Here is a 27117-nt window from a genome sequence, read left to right as displayed (position 1 = left end):
GATTAATTTGCATTAGAAGCAATAAATAAATAACAATAGGTGGTAGAATACTATTTAATTAAGAGAACTATGTAACTTGTAAGTCAATGAATACTAATTTCTTTGTTTGCTTAAATGTATAACTAGTTAAAGGTTTGATAACTGGCATGTTCTGTGGAGCTATCCCCATGTACCCTAACACTGAATAAAGTTATGTTGACTTTCTACCCTAACAAACTGGTTAAATAGTTTATTTCCCAACTTTTGGTGCCAGTTTCTGGTACCCCAAATGGGACAAAGAGGTGCCAACTCAGTGGACCAGAGGAATCATCATCACTCCAGTGCACACCAAGATATTTCCGGGGAGATCTTCCTATTTCCTACTCTGATGAGTAGATCACTCTGCCCTTTCTGGAAAAAAGAATACACCATTGCTTAAGGTACTTTATTTGAAGGTATTTTTCCTGCCCATAAGTTGCCCTAATAGAAAGTTTGCATTGTGAGGCTCAGAGATTTTTCAAACTGGCTTGGGTTTTAGGAAAGGTTGTGAAAAGTTGTGAAAGATTGTAAGAAGTTATAGAAAGCTTGTAAAAGGTTTTAAAGGTGTTAAAAGGTTTTTTCCTAAGATGGTAAATATGAGAGTGGGGCTATCTTCATAGCTCCCATGAGAAGGGATCCCAAAGGGTTCCCTTTTGGGTTGTGTCCTGAGGAACTGGAAAAAGTTGGGGGTTTGGGAGGGTGACCCCTGACACAAAAACAACTTGTTGAATATTGTAATCATTGGTGGCCAATACATAAACTTAATGGTTGTGAAAAGTGACCAGTTAATGGGATTGCAAATTACAAATACCATTTTGCAAATAATGCTGTTTTGTAAAAGGAATGCAATGGACCACCCGCCATATGCTGGTTTGTTTTTATTATTTAATTTTTTGATTAGTGGAATAATCCTGATTAGTGGAAGTAATGTATGCATGTGCCTAGAGCTCTGATGGTGTTAGCATTAGAAGAGAAGGGATGGGAGACCACCCAAAAGATGCTGCTCTGGCTGCAGTCCAGGCTGAATCCCCAGTGTCAAGCATGTGGCTGCAGGCTCCTGTGGCACAATGAGCTGGGTGAGTTTGTCCTGCAGCCAAGGGACTGGTGCAGCTCAGCACTGGGGCTGCTCGGGGAACATCATGTGGAAAGGCTTCACCTTGCAGGTGGACTTGTGCTTTAGGATATTTACTGTTTCACAAGGACAAAGGAGTTCGGTCCAGGAAGGAAAAGAGGCTGGCTGTCCAATCCTGAGCCCCTTTCTAAGACAGAGTTGAGCCTGACTGCAGGAAGGGCTTTCAGGAACTGAAAGATGATTTAATGACTGCTCCTGCACTGGGACTACTGGGCTTTCTAGGCAGAATTGCTGCCCTGTAGAGCAGAGTAACCATCACATGTTAAATGACAGCTCCAGGATTGCAGGCAGGATGAGCTGGATGTTCCCCCTGGAAAGCACTGTGAAGATTTCCAGGGAGTTTCTGGGCTTGACAGTACTTGACTTATGTTCAGCAGACTCAAATGTCTCTGTTTGCTTCAGGCTTTTACTGTTGAGTAAAAGACCCTTCCAGCAAATGTTCTGTAGCTTGGTGGAGCCAGGCCTGAACAGCACTTCAGAGAGCAGCTGATAAAAGAGATCACTCTAACTGGTGTTCCACAAGCAGTTATAATTATTATTATTTCAAGGCCAGGCTGGACAGGGCTCTGAGCAACCTGGTCTAGCCAAAGGTGTCCCTGTCCATGGCAGGGAGGTTGGAACCTGATGATTTTTAAGGTCCCCTGCAATTCAAACCATTCTACAATTCTAAGACTGAAGAAAGGTATAAATAGCAGAAGGGACATAAACTTACATGTCTCTTCTTTACTTATTCCATTCCAGTTTATCACTTGCTAATGATACAGTTAAAAATGACTAGACAATTTAGGAAGAAGTTTGTGACCTCAAAATCAAGACCCTCATTAAATTCCTTTAAATACAAAATTCCTGTGGCTGGTCAACATCTGGGACATCATCAAAGATGTTTTGGTTGTTCAATTTAGCTTTATTCTATCCCTGAAGCTATTTTATCAATCTTCTCTAAAATTTTCTGTAGCTGTGATCTCAACAGCAGTTAGGCTCCTAAACATGTTTGGGACCTAGTCCTAGTAGTTGGACCTTGTCCAACATTATCCTTGTCCTTCTTATCTACAAAATAACTGTATTTTCTGTATTTCACAGGAAATACAGGAAAGGAGACCAGCATATTAACTAAAGCTGGAATTTGGGTACTTCAGCAGGAAGAGCCATGCAGACATTTCAAAAAGCTGTGACCTGGGCCTTCATATCAACATGAACATATACATGCAATTTATTCATGGCTGAATGAATCATCATGTGATATTTAATGCTGTGCTGCTTTAATGGTTTCAGGTGTTGAATCCAGGGTAGAGACAACACTGATGTGGTTCAACACTCGCCTTCTCCTGACAGCCTAGTCCAGGGTTTTACAGATGGGCCATACCTGTGTTCATCCAGTTTCATTAATATTTCTGGATGGTTCAGCATATTTGTATTGACCAGGACAGTCACAAATTATTCAGTCTGAGAAATGTCTTGCATGTTTTAAATGGTGTTACTTCAATTGATCTGGTTTTGACAGCAACATTAGGAATTAATAAATGATACTATATGAATGCATTGATAATGTGATTGAGCTTTATTTCAGAGATAGTGTTCTTGCTCCTCCTCTTGTTTGATCTGTTGGTACATATATAACATTTTTTTAATTCAAATATAAGAGCTTGCGACTACCATTTCAGAATTGTTATATACCCCATTCAGAATCAGACTCTGTTCATTCTATGTATCCTGCAGGGCATTAAGGGTACACTGTGTACATACTGTCTATATGTATGCTGTCTTTCATCTACATGCAGATTGTTTAAATTTTTTTAAAATTTACTATAAATGATTGGCAATTTCCAGAAGTTTGGTGTTAATATTGGGTTGTAATAGACCTTTGCAAATGTCTTTTTTTGTTTGTTTGTTTTTCTTTTTTTTATTTTATTTTTTTCCCCCTGCTTTGAAGACCTCTTGCCATCCTGAGGAAACTTAGGCTAAAGGCAAGAGGAATGAGACTGCATCTGCAGGCTCCCTGCAGATCACTAGCCTACAAAACGGCTCAGCACCTTGATCCTACTGCCTGCTTATTTGTGCAAAGTGTGATTCTAGTGTTGTGTATGTAATGAATGGGCTTGGAGAATGCAAATTATCTGAAGGAGGTGTCAAAAAGAGCCATTAGACTCTGCTAGATCTGAAAATGTTTGGAATTTTAGTGGCTTCCCCTGCCCCGCCCCGATTTCTCAATTGACTAAGGAAGTTAATCTGAAATTCTTAAAGCCCTGCCCACCTGAATTAGTCTCTGCATGCAACTATCCTGTATTTTTTGCTATCAGTAGAACCAGACATCCATCAGTGTCCTGGGAGGTCTGGCTGGGTGTCCTTGCCCTCGGTGGGCGCCTGTGGCTTTTCCTCTGGCACTGGATCCAGGTCTGGCACCTTCTGCCCCGCCTTGGCCACGGTGAACCTGCTCATGTGCAGAGCTTCTTCGTACACTGGAGGGGTGTCTGATGCAGAGAGGGGAGGGGTTCCTTGGGCAGCGTTGTGGGAGTGTGCCACAGCTAATATCCTCCTGGCAGCAGGCCCAAACACTGAGTGGAGAGCTGGAAGAAAGGAGACCAAAGCTGTTTGCCTCATCCTGAAAGCATCGTGTGGTTAGAGGAGGGCAAGGATATCCACAGGGCATAGGCTCTTCTCTTCGCACAGCCAGAAGGTTTTCCTTTTCCTGCTCCTTCAGACTTCCCTAAAAGAGTGTGTGTGCAAAATCCCGCTAGCAGCATCCCACAATTCCTCTCTCCTGAAATGCCACTGAATCCTGATTCCACCCAAACATGTCTCACAGCTGAGCACCTTAGTTTGTAGGACACACAGAGGTCACTTTCCCTCCATCCTGCCATGAACTTCCCTCTGTCAGCCTCGGGGTGTCACCAGCTGGGCTTTACAGTGCAGCCCCTCACTTCACAGGGTGTTGAAGTCCGCAGGATGGGGCAAGGCCAACTCACAAGTGATGGTGCTCTGGAGGGTGCTGTCATGGTCAAACGCAATGACGGTGACCTCGTAGGGCTGGGGGCTTGCCTCATCCCCTGTCTGATGGCACTGGAAGCAGCACCTCATACAGACAGAGACCAGGCCACACAGGAGCAGGAGCCCCCCGACCACCAGCACCAGCCTGCAATGGGAAGGCACACAGAATTAGGACAGAAAGATTTTGTTTACAGGATGCCTCTTAATGTCTTTGATTGCTTACAGCATGGCTAACCTCAAAGCTAAAAAAGGTCACCTGGGGCTTTGTCCAGCTGAGTTTGGACAGTATCCAGGGATGCAGATCCATCATTCCCTCCAGGCACCTGTTCAAGAGCTGCACCATTGTCAGGGGAAGCACTGACAATGGTGAAGCACTGACTTTTTCTCCTGTCTAATCAGAATTTTCCTGTCTGCAGTTTGGTCAGCCACCTTATGTGCTTCTACTGAGCACCTCTGAAAAGTCTCTGCATTTATCTGCTCTCAAGATCCCCCCTGGGTAGTGGAAAACTGCAATTACTTTATCTCCTTAGCTTCCTCCAGGCTGAAGAAACCTGTTTCTTTTTATTTGCTTTACCTGGCTTCAGTTTGCCAACATCTGTTTTGTACTAGGGGACCAAAACTAGGAATTCCAGACATCTCGTCATGAGTGACAAGCAGAGAGGAAAAATTGGATCTTGCAGTTTCTGGCATACCCTTATCAATTCAGCCTTCCAGATGTTCAACAACTACCATCCTTCTTAATCTCATCCTGGTGGGCATAACTAAGAAATCAGACAGAACTTACTTTAAAAATCAGTCTTTTAAAAGGCATATTGTACCATGAATGCTTTATTAATAGTGTTCATACATCTAAATATGTGGAATAAAAAAGGAGACTGGTGGGTCAACTTTTGTTAAAGACAATGAGATGTCTAAGGGGTTGCCTTGCTCTTGTAGAGCTTTAGAGAATCCCAGGGAAAAGGAGGGGGTGGTATCACTCTTGAGCATGTCACATTTAATCCCACCCTTTTCTACTGGAATTGTCTAGAGGTGCAGATATTTAGAGTAAACATGTTATCTTACCAGATATACCACAGACGGTCCCATTCTGTACCTGAACAGCTGAAGAGAACAGGGTACGAGAAATAGTTATCCACAGAACACCAAATAAAGGCAAAGATCCCTATGGTATCCTCCTCCCTCTCCCCTCACGCTCCTCACTTACTGTCCAGATTCCAGATGACACAATGATGAAATACTCATTGTGCTTTGTGAAGGACACAGTTGTCCAACCTCAGCAATATCCCTGTCAGGTGAATTTCCCTTCTGTTGGCTTTATATCTTGATTGTTTTCCTGATATTTATCCTTGCCCAATTCCCTTTGCAAACCTCAGAATTCTGCATTCATGTTTGTTTTTTTTCTTTTTTGTCAAGATGTCATTTTGGTTATTCTTAAAAATTATATCACTGACAGTAATATTCACCAAAGTGGTATATTTCAAACAATTTTTTCAAGGAAAGCTTGATTCTAAATTATAATCCCTGTCAATTGAAATTACAGCAGAAAGCTCTTAACTATTGCAGTAATGCAAATAGGCAGCAGGAGCAGTACCACACAATCAGTATCTTGATCAATAAAAATAGTAATTGATCGAGTTAATATTGAAAGTAATGGTGATTTCACATGAATTTTTAATACAACTAAATAAGATTTTCTGGAAAATGTCAACCATCAGGTCATAACATCCATGTCCAGTATTGCCTTTGTTGTTCATTGTTTTCTCTAAAGAAGAGCAAGACTGAGAAATACTTAACAGTTCAGTGTTAAGGCAGCCTTCCTCACCTCTCACATGGGGGAGCTAGAAGGAGAAAAGCAGCAGAGACACAGCTAGAGTGAATTAAATCTTTATCAAATACATCTTGTATATCTTTCATATTATGAGTCTGGATCTCCTATGGTCAGGACATACTGTTACCTATCTTCCATTTTTTCTATTGTATATTTTGCTGTAGATTTGAAGTTACTCTTACCAACAGCATTGTTTTATATATTAACTTCCTCTAGTCCTTAAAATCTTATTTAGTACTGTTCTGAACTTCATTGTCACCACAACCTTCCCTTTCTCCACTACAAGCCATGTCATTCTCCAGCTGTAGATCCTTCTCCACGCTCAAATATTAAGAACATTTGAAAATCCTGCTTCCTATTATACCTACCCTGGCTTGAAAACTACTCTGTCCCTACAGCACTCCTATCCTTTCATTCCTTTTCCTTGGGTATCTTGATGTCTGAGTTACCATCCTTGGAATAGCAGCAAATATTATCTTCTCTGTGTATGCCTTTTAAATGTCCAGCTCTTTCTAATATCTAGGAAATTATTATTCCTAATGGCTTTTCATCTTTCCAAGGTAACTCCATAGCCAAGCAGAGACTCCATGAAAAGGAAAGTCAAAGATGACTTACCCATAAGAAACTTCCTACAACAAAGCAGATCACGTCTGAGTTATGCATCCCTGTAAGGTGGTTCTGTGGCCTCTTGGTGTTTCAAGCTGCTTGGAGTCTTCTTGTCCTATCTACTTTAGTTTATCCTCACCAGTCCAGTGGCCAGGAGAAGGAGCAGCTTCTGTGCTGTGTATTGAATCCAATCTCTTCCTCCTACTCTGCTTCTTTCTGCCCTTCAGGTTTTTGCTTTCCCTCTTTTCCTTTTTATCACTGGCAATTCCTGATTTTTTCTGCCTCTCTTTTTGTTGTTCTATTGGCCCAGTTCTCTTCCTCTTTTGAAGGGATTTCTAAAACCTTCCAGTCAGATCAGGAGAAGAGCAGTGGCTACAGGTTCTTACTTTAGATGTTTAACTAGTTCAGTGAAGGGCATCATGAGATCTCTGCGGGCCTGACCCTTCCCTTTTATGAGCAGAAAGGGTCTCTGAGTTTGTTAATTCCCGATTATTTCTCTCCCCGCCCCTACCCTGAGGGGAGTGGGTTGAAAGTCATGTTACTAACCTGTTTAAATGGAGTTCAGATTCCTCTCCATCCTCCAGTACCTTTTCTGCTCCTGCACTCACATTGTCCTACCTCTGACCATCCAATCTACTGACTTGGAAGTGAAAGAATTTGCCATATAATAACTATATCCGGCATTTTTAATATATATGTGTATGTGTGTGTGTGTATATATGTATTTATACACACACACACACACACTGTTATATGTATATGTAAACATATATGTGTGTATATATATGCAACATATATGTATGCATATGCATATATATTATATATATATATATATATATATATATATTCATATGCAGCAACTCTTGTACCTCCCATTTTAAGGCTCTGCCATCATCCCTCTTACCTGCTCATGTCCTGCTATGTCACTCCTGCAGCTGAGAGTCTGTTCACTCACAGGTCCCACTCCCAAACTTCCTGCAAGGCCAGATAAATCCCCCTCAACCCCTTGCAGCAGAGGGATTACAGGTTGATTCTCCTGTCCTGTATACTGTTAGTCCTACAGCTGGTTATATTCACAGGCTTCATTCAATGACCCATTAATTTTCTCTGTCTTGTAGAATTGCTTAAAATTTCTGTTAGTGCTCATGGCTATGCACAGTGTTATTACAGTCATGTAATTGGGTTCTCCTAATCTTTCTCTTTTGAATACCTGGGACAGGAAAAAATGCTCTGCAGTAATGTGTAACTATTTGTGTTTGGGAACCACCTGGGACTGGTGCATAAATGTTTGTTGAAGGCAGGATAGCAGCTAGGGAGACTTGTTGCCCCTTGTTGCAATCACAGCCCTTTCACATTAAACTGGTGAATCATTAGCCCTGGTAGTGCATTTTAGAGTTGCCGAGCAGAACCAATGGATTCATGAACATGTTTTCTCCCAAGGCAGGCTAAAACCCATTTGTCATTCTCTAATTATAAAAGTAGTGGTGCAGTATAAACATGCCTTAGCAGTAGTTTATCCATCCATCCATCCATCCATCCATCCATCCATCCATCCATCCATGTCTGCTGGAAGGAGGTTTCTGATGTACAAATAACAAAAAAAACAAAGAAACATGACCTATTGACATTGTATTTCTATAGGAATGGAGCAACAGTCTTTTGGTCTCCTTCTCCTAAATTCTTTGGTGTTTTATAGAAGTCTTAGAAGAAAAGTCACAGCAGAACTGTATATAGCTTTTCTTGTATGCATGGTTTTTGAAACTGGTGGGATTCATTGTGGAAAAGAAGTACAAATCACCAGTGTTTCCAGGGCTTTTTTTATCAGTATGATAATACAATAGATCATAATTTGATTTTATCTGAAATTCAGTCATACAATAATCTCAAATTCCAGGATGATCCAAATGCAGAAATAGCAGGAAAAGTGACAAAAAATTCCCTAAAGAAAAAGCTACATGTGACATGAAACAGTGACCCCTCCAAAAGGATATCATAATTAATTCTTACTGAAACTTTTTGATTAATCTTCTTCAATTCCTATGGCATTGCTATTAACACTCTGCTTCCAGTGTCACCAAAAATAGGTAAAAACGCAAACTCTTTAACACCAATGTAGCATTAAGAAGCAGTCATTCTTTATTTGGCTAAATGCATGTGAGGATATCCTCTGGAATATTGTGCATGCTGAGTACAGAAAAAGCTCCTATTTAGAGGCTTTATTTTACACACATTCATTGATTTTCCTGGAATAAGCATACATTTGATAATAATTTCCCCAAAATCATTAACATATTTTCCCTTCTCTCTGCAGATGTGTTTTTCTGTCCTGGGGGTCTTTTTGGTGGTCCCTGGTGGCTGGTGATCCCAAAGTCAAACCTGACTGCCTGGTGAACTGATAAAAGTTGGCACAACTGGGCTGGCTCCTCTCCAGTTCTTCTTCCTACAGAATGGGCATGGTGCAGTTTCATAGGCCAGTAGTTTTTCAGGAATGATCATTGTCTTGATCCACCAGGTGCAAACAATTCTTTATCTGGCAACATTCTCCCCTTAAAGCTTGTGAAGCTTGTCTTTAAAGGAGGTGGCCTTTTCTTGCTATGGGATTGTTTTTTTAACAAATTGGACATTGCACTCTTACAGATTTTTCTATTTCAGTCATTTCCACACTAAGTACAGAGTTTTGGAGACTAGATGTCAGGGACTCAATTCCCCTGAGGGATTTGTTGTGTTCTTTTCCTATTACTTTCCTCCTTACAAGAAGTGGAACTATAACCTGTTGGCTGTTTGTTACCCACCATCCCTCTTGGAACTTAGTGGCTTATACTACATTTTCTAAATATTGATCTTCATGTCAGAATTAGCCTTCAATTATGTCAATTTATTTTTGTGGCACTAACACAAAAAGAAGTTTGGGATGCCTTTTTCAGCTGCACCTCAAGCTGCTTTGTCTGCCAGTCGGTTTCCCACTCTAACATTAGTTTGTGCAGATTGAAGTGCTTTACAATGCATCACTGCCACCTCCTTTGGTTTTACAACTTTCAGAAGTTGTAAAATTTCTTCTCTGTGTTGAATAGGTGACCCTTGAGCCGACAGCAGTCCTCTTCCCTTCCATATGGGCATGAATCACAACAAATGCATATCTAGGATCAATCCAGATATTCACTCTTTTGCCCACTGCCAAGTTCAATGCTTATTTTAGTGCTATTATCTCTGCTTTTTGTCTGATGTATTAATTGGTAAAGACTGAGATTCTAATACCTCAGTGGCAGTCACCACTGCCTATCTTGCCATCTATTTCCCAACTTTCATGAAACTCCTGCCATCTGTAAATAATTCTAAATCAGGACTCTCTATTGGTTCATCCTGCACATGGGTTCTGCTGGAATATACCTGCTCCATGGTTTGGAGACAACCCTGTGTCAGGGCTCCCTCACCCATTGCCTTTAGATCAAGGAAAAGTGCTGGATTCATGACTGCTGTCATCTTCAACTTCACGTCATCCTGTTCCAAGAGCACAACTTGGTATCTGAGCATCCTGCTGGGACAGCCAATGCTCCACCTTTTGCTCTAATATGGATGTCACCATGTGAGGGACAAAAGTAGTGATGTGCTGCCCAACCCTGAGCTTCCTGGCCCCTTGGATCAGGAGAACAGTTGCAGCAATTGCTTGCAAGCATCCCAGGCATCCTCTGCTCATGTTGTCCAGCTGTTTGGAGAAATAGCCCACAGGTCTCCTCCAGGTTCCCAACTTCTGCATCAGGACCCCGAGGCCCCCTCAGCTTATCTGAGCATCCAATTTTCCCCATAAGTCTCTCCCCAACAAGGGGACTGGGCACTAAAGCATGTATAGAAACTGATGAGTAGTGCAGTTCTTTCCTAATTTAAATTTCATGGACTGTAAAAATGGCCAAGTTTCACTTTTCTCTGTAGCACCAGTTATATTTACCACAGTGTACATTTACCACATGTATCAATTTACACTTAACTATTAGCAATTTGCAATTTATAATTTACCAATTTATATTTACCTCATCCTTACTAAGTTTGCATTCAGTGTATTCAATACAGAATAAGCTGGGCATGTGCTTGCCAAAAATCCCACTTCTTTCCCCAGCCTCAGGGGTTCAGCTGGGGTAGAATCCCCCGTTTCCCTTCAATCTTCATCTTCTTGTGTAGCAGCCTATAAGGCAGGGCCCAGCTTCCCAGTCTGCGGCCATTCCCGCTCCCAAGGCCCCTTTTCCTTACCAAGTGCGCTCTGGTTTTCCTCTAATCGTTGTCCAGGAAACGATGGGAGCCCCCCGCCTCCCCTTCCCCTTGTTCGGCCTCTCCTTCACCTTTCTCCTGCCCTGTTGGGCGGTCCCTTAGCACCCTCTAGAGTTCCAAGTAGGTTTTCGTGACTCTACTTTTCCTTTCCAGCCTGTCACATTTCCTTTTCCCGACCTATCCCTGTTTTAATATGCTTCACCTAACAACTCTCCTGAGTCACAGCACTCCAGTCCTTCCATTTTCTGGAGTTTGCTTCTAATATCTGGGGCCGTCCTATAGGGAAACTATATTTCTATATATATAAACTATTTCTATCTTTATAAAAACTGTAAAGATAGTTTCGAACTGCACAGCCTCCTCTAGATTCTCAAGATGCAGATTAGTGTATTTTCTGGCAGTCACCGTCAATCATTCAATGAAAATCGCAGTCCCGTCCTGCTTTACCTCACACAGTTTTGACCAGTTCATGGCTTTCAGTCTAGCATGCTTTACACCAAATAATACCCATCTGTGGTACCTTGCTAAATGCTCTCCAGCCCAGGTAAATTAGGGTCCCACCTTGGGTCTGTTGAAGGAAATTTTGATCTACAGTTACTTCTAAGTCTCCACGAGCATGTGCCTCCTCCACCTGCTTTCTACACCATCTTTTTTTCTGTACTAACCAATGAGGTTAACTAATAAATCATCACTTTTCAGTTAGGGTCTTGAGTACTACTTATGGTTCCTGGTGTAATTCCAGCTGTTTGAGTCAGCCCTGGTTTAGCAGTTACAGGATCACAGGATCATTTGTGTTGGAAAAGGCCTCTGAGACCATCCAGTCCAGCCTGTGACTGATCACTACCCTATCAACCAAACCATGGCAGTAAGTGCCATGTCCAGTCTTTAAACCCGTCCTGAGATAGTGACTCCACCACCTCCCTGGACAGTTCCTTCCACTCCAACCTCACCAAATTTCTTTTAGATTTTTCCACATGTCAGGATAAGGGCAGTCCCTGGCTTTCTGCCTTCTTTCCCTTTCTCCACTGCTTTAGCTTGAACTTTTTAATAAAATTGCCCCCCAGCCAACCTTGTAGACAAATGGTGCATGAAATTATCCTGTGAAATGAGACCAGAAAGGCTTTGGCAAACCCTGTATTTAAATGCTCCTCCTAAAAGCTGCAGAGAACACAGGCTGTTGAAGAAACCAAGTTTTTCCCTTCAGTGACTAATACTGAAACAGTGCCCTATGTTGTGCTAACTCCCTTGATTCAGCCACATAACACAAAGGAAAGCAAGAACTAGAGTTGCCTGGCATAGTCCCAAAAAAGCGAGACAGCAGCTAGTGCAAAATAATGAAAAAAAGTGCAGTTTTATATAGCTAGAGACTAATGAAGTGAGCTTTAAGCCCACCAGCCAATTTGAAATGACTGCATATGCCAGTGTCCATGAATCCTGAAAAGTCAGAGCTCAGGATGAAACAAATTCACTGTGAGCTCATGCATGAGGGCCATCACAAGGGGGAAAATATACTGAACATATCCAGGCTCATGTTACAGCTTCAGTGGTGTCACTCCTGTGCTTTCTACTGCAATTCAGACTTACACTTGAAGGAGGGCCACACACCTAGTGAAATGAAGAAATAAAGATACAGGGAAAAACTATGGGGTGCAGTTGCTTAACTTTTTCCATGAGTCTGGGAAATGATGCTGATGTTGCTTTTCTTGGGGGCACAGAAAGAAACTCCGACCTGAAAACAGAAGTTCAGTGGGTGCATCAGCTAGTTATTTATGGTTGAGCTATATGTGTCAGATAGCAACAGGTAAAAGCACAGTCCATTTCTCTGGTAATGCAAGGACAATGCTTTCATAACTATAGAGCACCCACAGGTCAGCACAGTACCCCTAGATTTGTGATCCCCCTTTCTAGTTTCAGCAAAGTTTTGATGCCTCTGAAGTCCACCCCTATTTAGGATGCAGGGTTTTGCTTCATTCTGTTTCTTCAAGCTGTGCAACACAAAAAGAAAAGGACCTCCTGAAGGAAAGGAATTGACTGAAAATGCACTATCTTGCCTATCTGGGTTGTGATGTGGTTGTTTCATGCAGTGGTCAAGGTTCCCTCTGCTGATAGCAGGAAGCTGATCTTGCTTCTTCAGGGAAACTGCTCCCAGAGATTTCTAAGCACAGAGGAAAATTAGCAACTTTCTTGTCTGAGGTGACTACCCTGTTTGGGAGTTTTGTAACATCTAAAACCAGACTCCAGATTGGTTTTCCCATGCCCTTATATGGATGCAGATTCCAATTTACCCCTCCCTCCTCTGCAGGGGAAGAGTAGGGGCGAGGAGCTGGCATCCTAAGTGATTTCATAGGGGGAAGGCTTGGAGTTTTTGGGAAATAATAGCTGAGACTCTTGGACAGCACAAACTTCAGACTCTGTATTTACACCTATAGATTAAAATAATCTGTCTCCTTAGCTACACAGGTAGTCCCATCCCTTCTGGGAACAAGGATGTGCAAGAAGTCTGATGTCCTGAAAATCTGTGTATACAAATATGTTGTCAGATGGGGAATCAGAGACTATGGAGGACAGGACTCACCTGTCTTTAGGATAGATATGCCCTGTTTTACTGAAGATGTGGAGCAGATGGAGTGGGGAATGCTCAGAGCCCCATCCAGCCTGGTCTTGGACACTTCCAGGGATGAGGCAGCCACGGCTTCTATGGGCAACCTGTGCCAGGGCCTCAGTACTCTTTAAATGGAATAATTTCTTGCAAGTATCTAATCTAAACCCAGTACTTACCTGAACTATTCCCCACGTTTCTGTTGTGGTCAGCAAAAAGAAATTAGCATTTCTAGAGCACAATTTATCTCAGTCTGTTGTTGATTTCTAAATTAAGTGAGCTGTATCCTTAAAGCCTTTGTCATTCCTGGGCAAAGCCAGCTGAGAGTGCCCTTGCTGGATCTCCTCTGTACACACCTTGCAGGCTGTTCCCAGTTATCACAGAGTGAGCTTTAGTGTCTCCTTAGACACTGAAGTTGGGCAAGATGAATTTGGTGTGTCTGGCTGTTTGTTCCTGTGTTTTAAGAAGTGTTTGCAAACTGCCTTGTTTGCTTTTTAGAAATGCTTTGGCTTCTTCTCACCTTGGCCTGGCTTTAGCTAAAAATGACATCTGGGTAACTGATTTATGCCAAATACACGCATCCTTTCCTGCACATTGAAAAAAAATGCAAGAGAACAAAGGACAAAATTGTTCTTTGGGTTACTGAAGCCTGATCTCTGTACAGTATTAGAAATATGACAAGCACTTATAAGCAATTTCAGGCCACTTCTTTTTTTCCTTTTTCTTCTCTCCACTTGGTTGTTTTGTTAGGGTTTTATTCTGTGTCTTACCAGATCAATACTACATCTAGTTAAAATACACACAGCCTTCTACAAGTAGGAGCGGGGAAAGGGGAAGAGAGCTAGGATTTCAAAGATCTCTGAGTAGTGTTACGGAAATAAACATCCACCTGCCAAATTAACTCCCCAGATTCAACTTTGTCTGTGAAAGGCCATAGCAAGGTGCCATGAGCCACTGCTTTGAAGTGAGTAACACCTGATCCTTCTGACTAGAGATCTTTTGACTGAGAAGTTCTGTGCTGATATCCCTGTGTCACCTCTGCTGTGCAAACAGAGGAAAAGTCACAAACATCCAGCTTCTCCCAAATTAAGGACTGAACCTGAGAGCCCTGAACATGAGTCCAGCAGAATCCACAGCCTGCAAAATGCTTCAGGCTCACACAGGAGAGAATCGGAATTAATACTTCAAATGCTGAGTGCTTTTCCTGCTAAAACCTTTGTTTCTGCAGGAGATGGATAGATGGGAAATAGAAATTTAGTCGGCTTCTCTGGCACTCATTGGATACTCAAAGCACAATCTGCTGTGTGGGCAGCCAGGGAATATTTTTAAGGGGTAAAGCAGATATCTCAGAAAATGTATAAGCTTTAGTGTAGGGAGTAACCATGGCAAACAAAGTGTTTCCAAAGGCCCAGCCTCCATGATTTCTCCCAATGGGCTCAAGTGGGAGAAAACTGATTGTCATTCTCACCTAATCCCCTCAGCTGAGCACCTGCTTTCTGAGAAGCACTTCTCAGAGACTGGTACCTCAGGAAACAAAGATGCCAGGCAGAGCACTGGGCAGCTAGCAGCCTGTTTTATCCATGTGTATGCCTTTGGATGCCAGGCTGAATAATTCAACTGGCCTGGTGCTCATTTGGCTCATTTGGTAATGGCATCAGTCAATGCCATCAGCCCAATGCAAGTTAGTTCAGAAAGAAGCTTTGCACAAGATATGTCTGAAATTTGACATTCAGGTAGAAATCATTCAAGATAAGTGATGACTAAAATATTTATGTCAATAATCTGTCAGACAGCTCTCTCAGTTATCCTGGTGGCTGGCTGGACATCTCTTGGTGCCTGAACTGACGTCAGTGAAAAGGAAATTTACTTTCTTTCTGGAGGCAGATAGGCCTGCCCTGGATGGATGAAGGGAGACCACTATTCAGATTATGTGGGAAGAGAATTAAGGTTATTTGGACTGAGCACTTAATGGACTGGTCAGCCTGAGTCAGTGAATTATAGGGGATGGTCTCCAAATAAAGGAAGAACAGCTCTATATTTCCATTGGATCAAAGCACTATATTTCCATTGGATCAAATGAACATGAGGGCTGGTGGATTTTTTTGTTGCTGTTGTTTTTTTTTTTATTTCAGTAGGCTTTAGAAGATGCTTCTGCTTTGGAGATCTGCCCAGTGCAGGTCACCAGTCAGCTTTTCAAAAAGCTTTTGTTACATTCCAGACAAGCAAGAAAACACATGGAACCCCCTGAAAACAAACAAACAAACAAAAATTAATAGCAAAACAACCCTCCAGAGCAAGGAATCTGGATTGCTGAGTCTGATCTCACCGTGGTGGTGAACCTTTTGCTCTAATATGAAAGAAGTAGTAACTCTGATATTGGTATTTCTACTCTTCAGTATTTAACTTTGTTTTTTTCTTATTTTTCAAATAAACCCACTTACCCAGTATGAAACATTTTTCTCTTAGTTCCCTGTAAATTCTGACTCGTGCAATTATCCTAAGCTTACATTGATGTGTGATGATTCACTTTTAAGGATACCAATCTAAGCCCACCAGACTCTGCTTTTAAAAGCATTCATAGCTGTCAATCTAATACAAGTCAAGTGATTGATCTTCTAGCTAGCAGCTGCATCATGGTCCAGAAGATTTTACAGGACTTAGGTCCTAAAAGCTTCTTGTTCTTTTCAAGCACAAAATCATCCTGCCCATAAAGCTGTACTGCAGAGCACCATCATTTATATTTTCAGTGTATGGCAAAAATTCCAAGTGTTTTAAATCCTTCGTTCTCTTGAAGTTTGCTTGCATAATAATGGATTATAGAGTAAAGCTAAAAATGGTGTCATTTAAATTAGGGTTTTTTCTGGGTTGAAAAATGAAGCAAAGCATTTGTCAATGTTTCTCATTCTCTAGAGTTTTAATAATGATCCCCAAATCTAAGACATTCACAATTTTCTCATTTGCTGCATAGTTAACACTACACATTCAGGGCAGTACCAACACAGTGACACTGAAAAAGACTGAAGCTGTCTGGACACATTCTGTGCAAAATGCCCACACTGAATATGTGCAGGAAGACATTTTAAGGTGCTTTTGGTAAGGCTTTTTTTCCTATGATTTGAATAGTCCAAAGGGCTACGTTGTGTCATCAAATCTAAATTGCACATGGGTAACACTGAGGTGGTAGGTAGGAACCAGATAAAGGAAGCCACAGGCTGCCTCTGTCAGTATTGTTTGAGAGGGTCATAAATGCTGTCAGGTCCAGATGCCTTCAATTATGCAAAACTTGAAGTAGCTTTTAAATAATGAAATTCATACCGGTGTACTTTTACTGGACAGGGTACAGGAAAAAGAAGAGCTGAGGATTATGAGGACTGCAGCTAACCAGAAAGAGAGGGGAGAAGAGCAGAGGTGTGGCTGAGGTTGATGTGGACAGGAGAGTGACAGGGGAAAGCTGCTGAAATGGGAATCCTGCATACGCTGGTGGGGAAGGTCTCAGGTGTAAGAAAGGGAATGGAAGCATCTTTCCAAAGTGGGGCTGTGGCTTAACCGTCCTTCTCCCTCTCTCTGCTGATCAGAAATCTGAAGTTCTCCTGGCTAACAATAGGATGGGCTAATCTACTTTCACTGCCCACAGCACATGAGCTGCTCTCTGGAGAAACTCACAGCCTGCTTGTGCTGTGGATGTCCACGGAGATCTCACTGACTCTGCACCTGCTCATTTATAAACAGACAAAGGGACTTAGCCTTGGGGCCTTGGACACTTCTCCAAGACCTCCAGACAAATTGTACATCCCTAGGGCTTGCAGCTCTCATTCCCTCCCTCACATGAGAAAGAGCACAAGGACTTTCAGAGGTGCTGGTGAAGGAGATGTAGCAGCCATGAAGTGCCTGATTTTACATCCTCTAATAACCCTCTGGCTCTGCTCTGCCTCTACAGCAGCAAGAAGTGTCAGTCAGAAGCAGAACTTCACTTCCTCAGCTTCAGAAGACAAACATATATTTAGGAATTTAAATTGACTTTCTTATTCATATTACTTGATATTTTTATTGTTATCTAAAACCAGACCCATCACATTCCAGAGCTTGAAACGGAGAGATTAGGAATTGCATTCAACCCTAATATTTGCCACACCACATTTTATACATTTATTAAAGAAGGAATGTCTGTTATACTGTTTGTTGCTGGTCAGCAGAAATCTGCCTTTATGATAGAACTGGCCTCTGTTCACTAAGCAAATAAATACCATACATATAACTTAGGGGCTATTTAGAAATTAATTCAAATCAAAGTTTTATCTACTCACTTAAAGCCAAATGATGGCAAAATGCCCAGCACAAAAGGTACACCTCTAGATTTATGTCTCAAAAACTAATAAGCATTAATTTTGCATTAAGGTGCATGATACTGGCTGGCTGCACCATTTTTCTGCTGCACTTCTCTTTCACATTTCATAAAAAAGAATTGAAAAATAGCTTGGAGATTTGAATCCATCTTCATGAGATGAGAGTGATGTAGCCACTGCTTGTGCTGCCAGCTAATGAGGACAGACCTGTTCTGCTAGATCGTTCACTGTCATCAGGATAAATTAAGCTTTACAAGCTTAAGTAAAGGAAATAGACCTAGTAACTCTGTAAGATGTTTGCACAAATCATAAATATTTATTTGACCATCTCTCTGATTTTCGGAATAAAAGAAAATCCAGATTACATTTACAGAGCTTCATTTCATATATTCATATACTCATTTCCCCGTTCTAAAGTCATGTCTTTCATAGATGTGTGTGACTTCTGCATACACATTTAAAGATGTCTTGCACATAATTATTTCATTTTATATTCAGCCATCAACTATTGTTGCAAAGTGACATTACTGCAACTGGTAACATTTAATATTTTTATTAGTATCCTAAAACCCACCTATTTTTCCATCAGTCAGACATAGCAAGGAAAAATCCAGATCCTGCCATCCACACTAAACATACTGCTCCAAATAATTTCAGTATTATTTCCAGTTTTCTAAGGACAAAACACAGGACTGAGCCTATGTGGTGGGGATAGAACATAAGAAAATAAAGATAGTGCAGAAAGTAATCTCACCTCTAAGGAGTTGCAGCTGGGCCAATTATGACAGATTAGGCACAGGCCTGACTTTAACAGGCCACAGCTGTAAGCAATGAGAAGAGTGCTATAAAAGAGTGGGTTGGCTGGTTGACTGGGAATTAGAGTCAGATAAGTACTTTATGAGGGACTTGAGTCAGTTGGCTCTTGTGAGGAAGAAAAAGTCAGTGCTCTGAAGAACTGCCCATGAAACCACACCAAGAACGTATGAAACTTTTGTGATAAGGAGACAACATGGAACTTTTGCAATAATATGATAACAAGCCTAGAGTTACATTCATGCAAGAAAGGAAGAAACCTTTTTTGATTAGGTGTAAGGATTAGAGGGAAAATGCTGGATACGCTTGAAACTATAAAGAAATATGAGGCTGTATTTTGATATTTATATATAAATATTTAATATATTGATATGTATTTTGGTATGTCTGTATTTTATTGTATTGTAAGGATAATTTTAGGAATCTGACTGCAATCCAAAATGCAGAAATGAACTGCATGTCCTTTCTCTTCCATTAACTTTTCTTTTTATCTCTCAGCCAGCTCTGTTTTCTTTCTCTCTGTATAAGAATGACAACAGAATTGTACAAGTATAAGAAATAAGGATCTTAAAATGCAGAAAATTGAGGACAATTTTGTGAAAAGCAGCCAGAATTCCAGATTTATAATGCTGGCACTAACTAGCTCAATTTTGCATTAAACCTGTTGGTCTTCAGAAGCATTTTCATTTCTTCAGAAATAAACCCCAAAACACCAAACTCATGAAGTTGTTACTGAGCTGACAGCAAGAGAGAATTTTGCAGAAGTTTGCTGGTTGTGTGTCTGAAGAAATTATCCATTCAGACAGGTAAATAAGGTGTTTCTATTGTGAATGGAAGTTTCTGGAGCTGGCTGCATGAAAGCCAGTGAGTCAACAAGTTGAATAATAAAGAAAAGAAATCACAGATAACCTCATATTACACCTTAATCACACAACTTATTATGGCAAGATAACTCTGGAAAAAGAGAGACAGCCAATGTGAAATATTAATCCTGGGGACCTGGATGACATCTAGAAGGTCCTAATGTAGATCCATGAATTTATAGGCTGATGTGGATGTTGGCCCAGCAGCCTTTAAAGGTTTTTAGCCTTGTTAATCTGGATTGGATCCTGATTTCTCAATAATGTAAAACAAGGATCGTTATTTCAGCTAAGTTACATCATGACATTTGTGATGTGGTTGCATACAAGATATTACTCCTTAATTATAATCTAAAAGTTACAAAGGTGTGGGAGGCCTTACCCAAGACTTTTAGGGCTGAAAATAATCATTCCTTAGTGGTGACACAGAAGACACTCCACTCTGCATCAGTGAACTTTAGACATTTTCTTGTATATGCTGCAGAAAAAAAATTGGAATTGCTAATGAAAACAAAAACTGACCTAGGTGGAGCAGTGGTTGGTTTGGGGGTGATTGTTCTCTTATTTCTTATTTAGGTGGAAATTTTGCACTTAACACCCACTCAGAAAGATCTTGCACTGGCAGTTACCCCACCAATATCTTAACTCCATTTATTTTACTGAAGTTGGCACTGATTTCTTCTCTCTAGCGACCAAGGATAGGACCTGAGGGAACGGCTGGAGCTGTGTCAGGGGTGGGTTAGGGTGGATATCAGGAAAAGGTTCTTCCCCTTGAGGGTGCTGGGGCACTCAACAGGCTACCTAGGGAATGGTCACAGCCCCAAGGCTGCCAGAGCTCAGGAGGTGAACAGGGTGGGTTTGTTGGGGTGTCTCTTTTGCGGGAAAAACTCAAATGCATGAAATAACTACTGGACTTGGTGTTTAAATGAATTTTTATATTCTATAAATGTAGATTCATAAATGGAAACAGTATCTAATAACCAGACAGAAGGGGTTGATTGGTTGGATTCAACTTGATGTTCCTTCCCAATTTCAGACACTTGTCAGAAAAAAAAGGCTGTTAAACCTGCAGATTACAACCATGAGCATGTCAACTCAGAGAGGAGCTGAGCTAGCCTAAAATCAGCCTGTTTCCTAGATTCATGGAAAGGACCTCTAACATCATCAGGTCTAACCATCAACCCAGCCCATCACCGTGTTTGTCAGTAACCATGTTCTCAGGTGCCACATCCACATGTTTTTTGAGCATTCCAGGGATGCTGACTCCACCACCTCCTTTGGCAACCTGTTCCTCTTCTAGTACTTGACAACCTGTTCCATAAAAAAAAAAAAAAAAATTCCTATTAGCTAATCTAAATCACTATGTTTTTTGAGCATTCCAGGGATGCTGACTCCACCACCTCCTTTGGCAACCTGTTCCTCTTCTAGTACTTGACAACCTGTTCCATAAAAAAAAAAAAATTTCCTATTAGCTAATCTAAATCACCCCTGCTGCAAATTGAGGCCACTTCCTTTTGTCCTGACACTTCCTACCTGGGAGAAGAGACTGATCCCCATCTGGCTACAACCTCCTTTCATGAGTGTTCAGAGAGCACCAAGTTTGCCCTGAGCTTCCTTTTCTCCAGACTAAAAAATGCTACTCCCTCCTTCTCATGGGGCTTGCGCTCTTCACCACCTTCATTGTCCTTCTTTGGACATGTTCCAGCCTCTTTGGACACACTCCAGGCAGCAATTCCCAGGGTAATTCTGTCATGGACAGTGCACAGGCCAACTGTGCCAGTCCTGTTTGTGTGCTCTGTTAGCCCAGCAGGATCCTGATCACACCTGGTGTCTCTGAAAGCAGCAGGCATTTAGCCCCTGGAGCTGGACAGCCAGCAGCCCACTCCTCATGGCATTCTGCTGCCCAAACCCACAGTCATCCTCCCTCTTTGTCCCTGCTTGTTGCAAGAGTTATGGTGGAAATAAATTCCAAAGAGACTGGGAACCATTGAGTCTTCTGCACTGTATGTTGTAAATCTTGTCATACTTTCTCTTAGGATGAGAGTGTGCACAGAAAATCCAGGTAAGACAAATGATGGTTTTTAAGCCATTTACATTTCAGCACCTCCCAGAAAGGCATAGAAAAAACAAGGTAGGTTGATTCATGACTGTTCCCATTTGGAAAAATCTCTTTTCTAAATTAGCCGTGAGACACAGAGTATAACTGACAATAATTAACTACCAGGAAGGGAATAGCCCAAGTGACTTCCTTGTCCTTTCAAATGAAGACTTCAAACATGACTAGATGGAAAATACAGCTCTGTGCAACAGGCTGTTGATATCTGATCAGGTGCAACTGGATGAATTTACACTTTGTGTTAGACTTGTTGTTCCACTCCAGGGGCTCTGGAGCCATTTGCACCTTTTAGTCAACCAAAATACTGCCTCTAATGATGGGAGGAGTTATGAGCTGTGCTCCATCCCAGGAAAAGGGCTGGACAGCTGTACAACATCTGTTTGAAAGCTTCCTTTAGAACCATAAAAAGCTGGTGGTTTTTTTGGTTTTTTTTTCACGCTGTCCAATATTAAGACTAAAATACTGTGTGGCAGAGAATCCTGATTTGTTCTTGCCTTGTTCTGAGCTACATCCCAACTCTGCCAGGGAGGACAAGTGTGCAGTAGGAATTCTCTTTCCTGTTTAAGACATCTAAGAGTTCATGCAACACAAGAATGTATAAAAGAAACCCCAACTCATAACAAGAGAGAAGAAATACAAACTTTGAGAATATTACCCAGTCAGTGAATGACACAAAGGCAGAGAATTGACCGGAAACTTGTGTTTCACTTATCCAGTCTGGATCTGGCCTGAGTTTTGATTGCTGTTCCCATCACAAATCACAGAAAGCTGTTATAAATACTGGCCAAATAACTTCCCTTTGGACTTCAGAATTAATTTGTCAGTCCTGGAGCTACAGTTTTGAGCAAGATTGAGCTGTACTGGTGCTGGCTGGGAAAAAGTCAACTTCCTTCCCAGTGCTTCCCTGCTGCTCTGTATCACCTCCTGATTTTCCTGTAGCATTTTACAGTTCATGTCTAATAACTTGGAACTGAGAGATCTTAAAGAATCTTGAAATCAGGGATAATCTTAAGATGTAGCTCTGTCCAGCTAGATGCTGAATTTAAAGGCAGTGTGTGGACCATCAAGATAGGTCTGATAGCAAATGCTTTTTGCTTTGTGCAGTGATGGTCCACATGGTGTTGATCTCTGAAAAACACACACATCAAAAGGCTTTTCTTTCTGGAATTTTTCTGGCTCCCCATAGAAGTTAAATCTTCTGTCATTTAGGGACATGTGGGTTCATGAGACCTGGAGCAATGATGAACTAATAATAGCCTATTATTGCATATGTACTTCAAAATATTTATATCCAGTTACACTGACAAATCAAAAGAAGTTGAAACCATTTCAGATCAACAATGAAGTTCCTAGAGCTATTTGAAGTGCTTGTGCACCAGCAATTACAGGGTGACTCATTAGTTTTTGTAATTCATTCCTGTGCCAATTAGCCAATAAAGATAAGCAGAAAATAAATCAGGCCTCCATGGCCTGTCCTCTCTCCCTGAATTCCCAGGAATGCCCCTAGGCAAGCCCACCTTGACAGACAAGGGAGAGTGCTTACCTGGCTTAGCCCCACTGCATGCGCACAGCATCATCATTTTTTGGACCAGTGTAGGTTAAAATCCTCATTTTCTGCCCTTTTTTGATTTCCTTTTCTGCCCTCTTGTCCCCCTGCTTCCCCTTCATGTCCTCATTCTGTGTGTGTTCACGCCCCAGAGGTGTCCTTATGTGCAGCTGCAGGGCAGGACCTGGGGAGATAGTGGTGAGCTCAGAGGTGGCACTGACCTGCCACCCTCTGCCGGGGCAGGGCTCTGCTGGCAGCAGTGGCACTGATTAGCTTTAACTAGCTGTATCAGCTGTGCATGAGGCACGAAATGTCCATGGACAATGATTTGTGCTAAGAGGGATGTAGGGAGGTCAGGGAACTTTATCATCTGCCATGCCATAAACACAACCAAGAACACAGGTCTGGCTTCCCCCAGAGCATTAGCTAAGTACAGGCACAGCTGCCTCAGACAGCAGTGCCTGTCGAGTCAGAGACTTCTGAAATCAGAGTTGTCAACTCATAGCTCTTGATTAGGGCTGAGATACAGGTTAATGAGGGAAGGCTTCTCTGAGAGCACTCAGATGCTGCAGGGAAGCTCTACCAGGAAGAGAACTGCTGTTGGAAATTGGAAGTTGTACAAGGATCCAGTACAGCCCATCCCAGTAAAGCAGCCTTGATTAAGTCACGCACCCTGATAGCTGGGACTAGCTCAGAGTACACTAAGGCAGAGTCTTGATATGTCGTGGGCAGCCCTACTCCCATCCTGCAACTGAGTTTCATTAGAACTACACAGAAGCCCAGGATGAGGTTCCTAAATTCTCAGCATCCAGACACTGAGGTGCCCTAACTTCCCAAACGCTCTGAGCACTTGTGCTGCATCCATCATTTTGCTGGCTGTCTCTATTAAATAGCCATAAACTTAAACAAGACTTTTCATTTGTAACATTAAAATAAATAGGGATTTCACTGAAACCCTTCAAGGTAAATTCTACTCCCAGGTGCAACGGATGAAGTTAAATCTTTTGTCATTTAGGGGCATGCGGGTTCATGAGACCTGGAGCAATGATGAACTGGAAGCATTTCAGTTCTTGGCCCCATCAGTTTTACCACCCATTCATTACCACAACACTGAAATATTTCACAGCTTTAGGACATTTTAAAAAAAGGAGGAACCTGATGATTGCCTTGATTAAGTCACGCACCCTGATAGCTGGGACTAGCTCAGAGTACACTAAGGCAGAGTCTTGATGTGTCGTGGGCAGCCCTACTCCCATCCTGCAACTGAGTTTCATTAGAACTACACAGAAGCCCAGGATGAGGTTCCTAAATTCTCAGCATCCAGACACTGAGGTGCCCTAACTTCCCAAACGCTCTGAGCACTTGTGCTGCATCCAACATTTTGCTGGCTGTCTCTATTAAATAGCCATAAACTTAGACAAGACATTTCATTTGTAACATTAAAATAAATAGGGATTTCACTGAAACCCTTCAAGGGAAATTCTACTCCCAGGTGCATCGGGTGAAGTTAAATCTTTTGTCATTTAGGGGCATGCGGGTTCATGAGACCTGGAGCAATGATGAACTGGAAGCATTTCAGTTCTTGGCCCCATCAGTTTTACCACCCATTCATTACCACAACACTGAAATATTTCACAGCTTTAGGATTTCAAAAAAAGGAGGAACCTGATGATTCAAAGTGCTAGCTAAAACCACTCAGAACTCTGTGGATGTACACCCAAATTTTCACCTGTGCAAACAACACGGGGCTTTGCCTGCATATTTCCACAATATCACAATATCTTTTTAGTACATGCTGCCTGAGAGGGGTTTGGAGGGGAACAGACTGGCCTCAGCTGAGAAATCTTCAGCTGAAGGAGATGTACATGGTGCTGCCTTTTATCAAGCAGAGAAGAGGATGGGGGGAGGGTCTGAATTGGAACTTGCAAGGCAGAGGCAGGAACAGAACAGTCAAAATTTTAAAGTCATTAAAAAATAAATTTCTCACCGGACAAGGATATAGATGGGAGAAGGTAAGTCAGACATGGAGACAGGAGGAGCTGGACTGAAGCAGTGTCCAGCTGCCTAGCTACGTTTGTCTCAAATCATGAAGAATCCCCAAAATCCAAGTTTGGCACTGCTCCCCAGAAAGAAAATACCTGTGAAACCTGCTGGCAACGTGTGCACTCCATCAGTATGGACAGCAGAGACCAGAACAAGGAGAACTTGGTTGTGGGAAAAGCTCCTCAGAGCCTGGTGCAGAGATCAGGCAATAGGTACTGCAGTTCTGGTGTGTCTATATATACATGTTTATATATATATACACACACACACACATACATATACATTAATAAAGAAGAAAATCGAACTTGGATGGAGGGTTTGGCACTGTCTTCTTTAAACCTGTGCTCTCTTTGTATAATGTAGCTATAATAATGTATTTTATGGCAATGTAGTTAGCATGGCTTTAATAATAGCTTTTTCCCGCAAGGTGCCAAATATTCTCTTGTTCCTTAAGTTGTTGCAATTCAGGATACTGCTCCCTTGCAGGGTTAGGCCTTATTTTCCAAGTATAGGTAGCATTTGGGTAAGAAAAATTTCAGTTTAATTTCTCCTGGATTGTCATTACACACACTTAAAAGATAAGCTACTACAAAAAGCAACTGAAATGAGCTAAAAGAACTGGAATTTTCCTGGCTACTGTATTGCTTCTGTTTTACACCTTAGCAGTTTCTGTTGTGAATAATTAATTCAGGTCCAAGTCATTAGATGAGGCAAATGCGCTGGTTCAAAACATAGCAGGAATGCAGGAGGAAATGAAAAAGAATTAGCATGGTAAATATGCAAAACATTTTACAGTGAGATTACTTCTGCCAGGTCAAGGCAGTAAAGTTTTACTAGCTTGTGTTACGTGCCTGTAACTGGAATGATGACTCGCAAAATCAATGTTGGAAATCTCTCTCTCTGCACATTCAGATTAATATGCACATTCAGAATAACACAGGAACGGGGTTTTTTATGCCTTTGGACATAATTTGTATACCTGAAGTAACTAAAGTGAAATCTGCTGACAGAGAAAGATTTTTGAGTATTCACACCTTAAGGTACGAAGCAGTGGCTTAGGTGTTCAGCCTGGAGTCAGAAGGAAAATGTTGAGGGTTGAGCTTCTCTGGGAGATTCCCTAATTCCTACCTGAGCACCAGTATCCAAGTGTTTCTTGTAACCCCACTGACTCCCTGGAAAGATTCCCCATCACCTCTCATCCTTAGCAATAGGGAACATCTTTCCAGAGTGTATTTTTCATGATTTTCAACCCCACCTGGCTGTGTAGGAGTGGAATTCATAGTTTACTGATGGCACAGGTCATGTTTTGCAGGTGATAAATGTTTAAGGACAACTTTACAAGTGAGAAGATCTCTTCTCTTTGAGGTTGAGAAAGGAAAGGGGCGGGGGGCGGCGGGGGGAGGGAAATCAACTTTACATCGCTGGCTTTTGTGGAGATTGGATTAGAAATAAGCAAGCACAGAAGCTGGTAAGTGGTCCTTACTTCTTGTGAGCAATCCTGGCTGTTCAGGTGTTTATTGGAAGGATATGTCTATTTATTAACTTCTCACCAGGGCTCATGGGAGTACAACTGGGAATCAGCTCCTCTGACGAAACCCAAGTTGTTATTTATGATAAAAAAAGAACATTGGTAAAGCTGGAAAATTCCCCAAGCATTGCTTAATTTTAAACCATGATTTCCAAGGAGGTTTTTGAGTTGAAGATATTGAAGGGCCTTGGCTGAATATATTGGAGGAATCTTTCAATAGGAATAGTGAAGCCACTGGAGTTTTGAAGAAAAGAATGTAAAAAAAGAGTAAATTAATTTGTGGCCATTGAAAGGAAAATTGAAAATACTAAACACTCAAAAATGTTTTAGTTCATAACTGAGCTATTTATTTTACTGTGATACATTCACTTTGCTTAAGGTCATATTAAACAAAAGTGAAGTTTTCTGTTTGAAAAATATTAATGATAATTTCCACAGAT

The 27117-nt window shown here is 41.6% G+C and overlaps 2 protein-coding genes across 18 annotated transcripts in view; one reads left to right on the top strand and one right to left on the bottom strand.

Annotated features, from left to right (window-relative positions):
• The window catches only part of PPFIBP1 (PPFIA binding protein 1), a 656824-nt gene that overhangs the window by 138830 nt on the left and 490877 nt on the right, over positions 1-27117 (top strand). The window lies entirely within an intron of this gene.
• Positions 3464-6626, bottom strand: TMEM52B (transmembrane protein 52B). Its single transcript, XM_041397157.1, has 5 exons — positions 6579-6626; positions 5930-5973; positions 5198-5236; positions 4114-4280; positions 3464-3714 (listed from the first exon to the last, which is right to left on the bottom strand). Exons 1-5 carry the CDS (start codon positions 6624-6626, stop codon positions 3464-3466), a joined length of 549 nt encoding a protein of 182 aa, XP_041253091.1.

Source organism: Onychostruthus taczanowskii, unplaced genomic scaffold, assembly GCF_017590055.1.
Source record: "Onychostruthus taczanowskii isolate IOZ18803 unplaced genomic scaffold, ASM1759005v1 scaffold136, whole genome shotgun sequence".
NCBI lineage: Eukaryota > Metazoa > Chordata > Aves > Passeriformes > Passeridae > Onychostruthus > Onychostruthus taczanowskii.
Note: the sequence above shows the minus strand (reverse complement) of the source record. Positions and strands in the feature narration are given on the sequence as shown.

What these genes read in the sequence shown, in the direction of transcription:
- TMEM52B (XM_041397157.1), bottom strand. Translation starts at nt 6,626, where the DNA reads ATGCATAACTCAGACGTGATCTGCTTTGTTGTAGGAAGTTTCTTATGG. An exon ending in TTGTAGGAAGTTTCTTATGG is followed by an intron (nt 5,974 to 6,578) that starts GTAAGTCATCTT and finishes TTCTCCTTCTAG; the next exon opens with CTCCCCCATGTGAGAGGTGA. An exon ending in GACCGTCTGTGGTATATCTG is followed by an intron (nt 4,281 to 5,197) that starts GTAAGATAACAT and finishes TTCCCATTGCAG; the next exon opens with GCTGGTGCTGGTGGTCGGGG.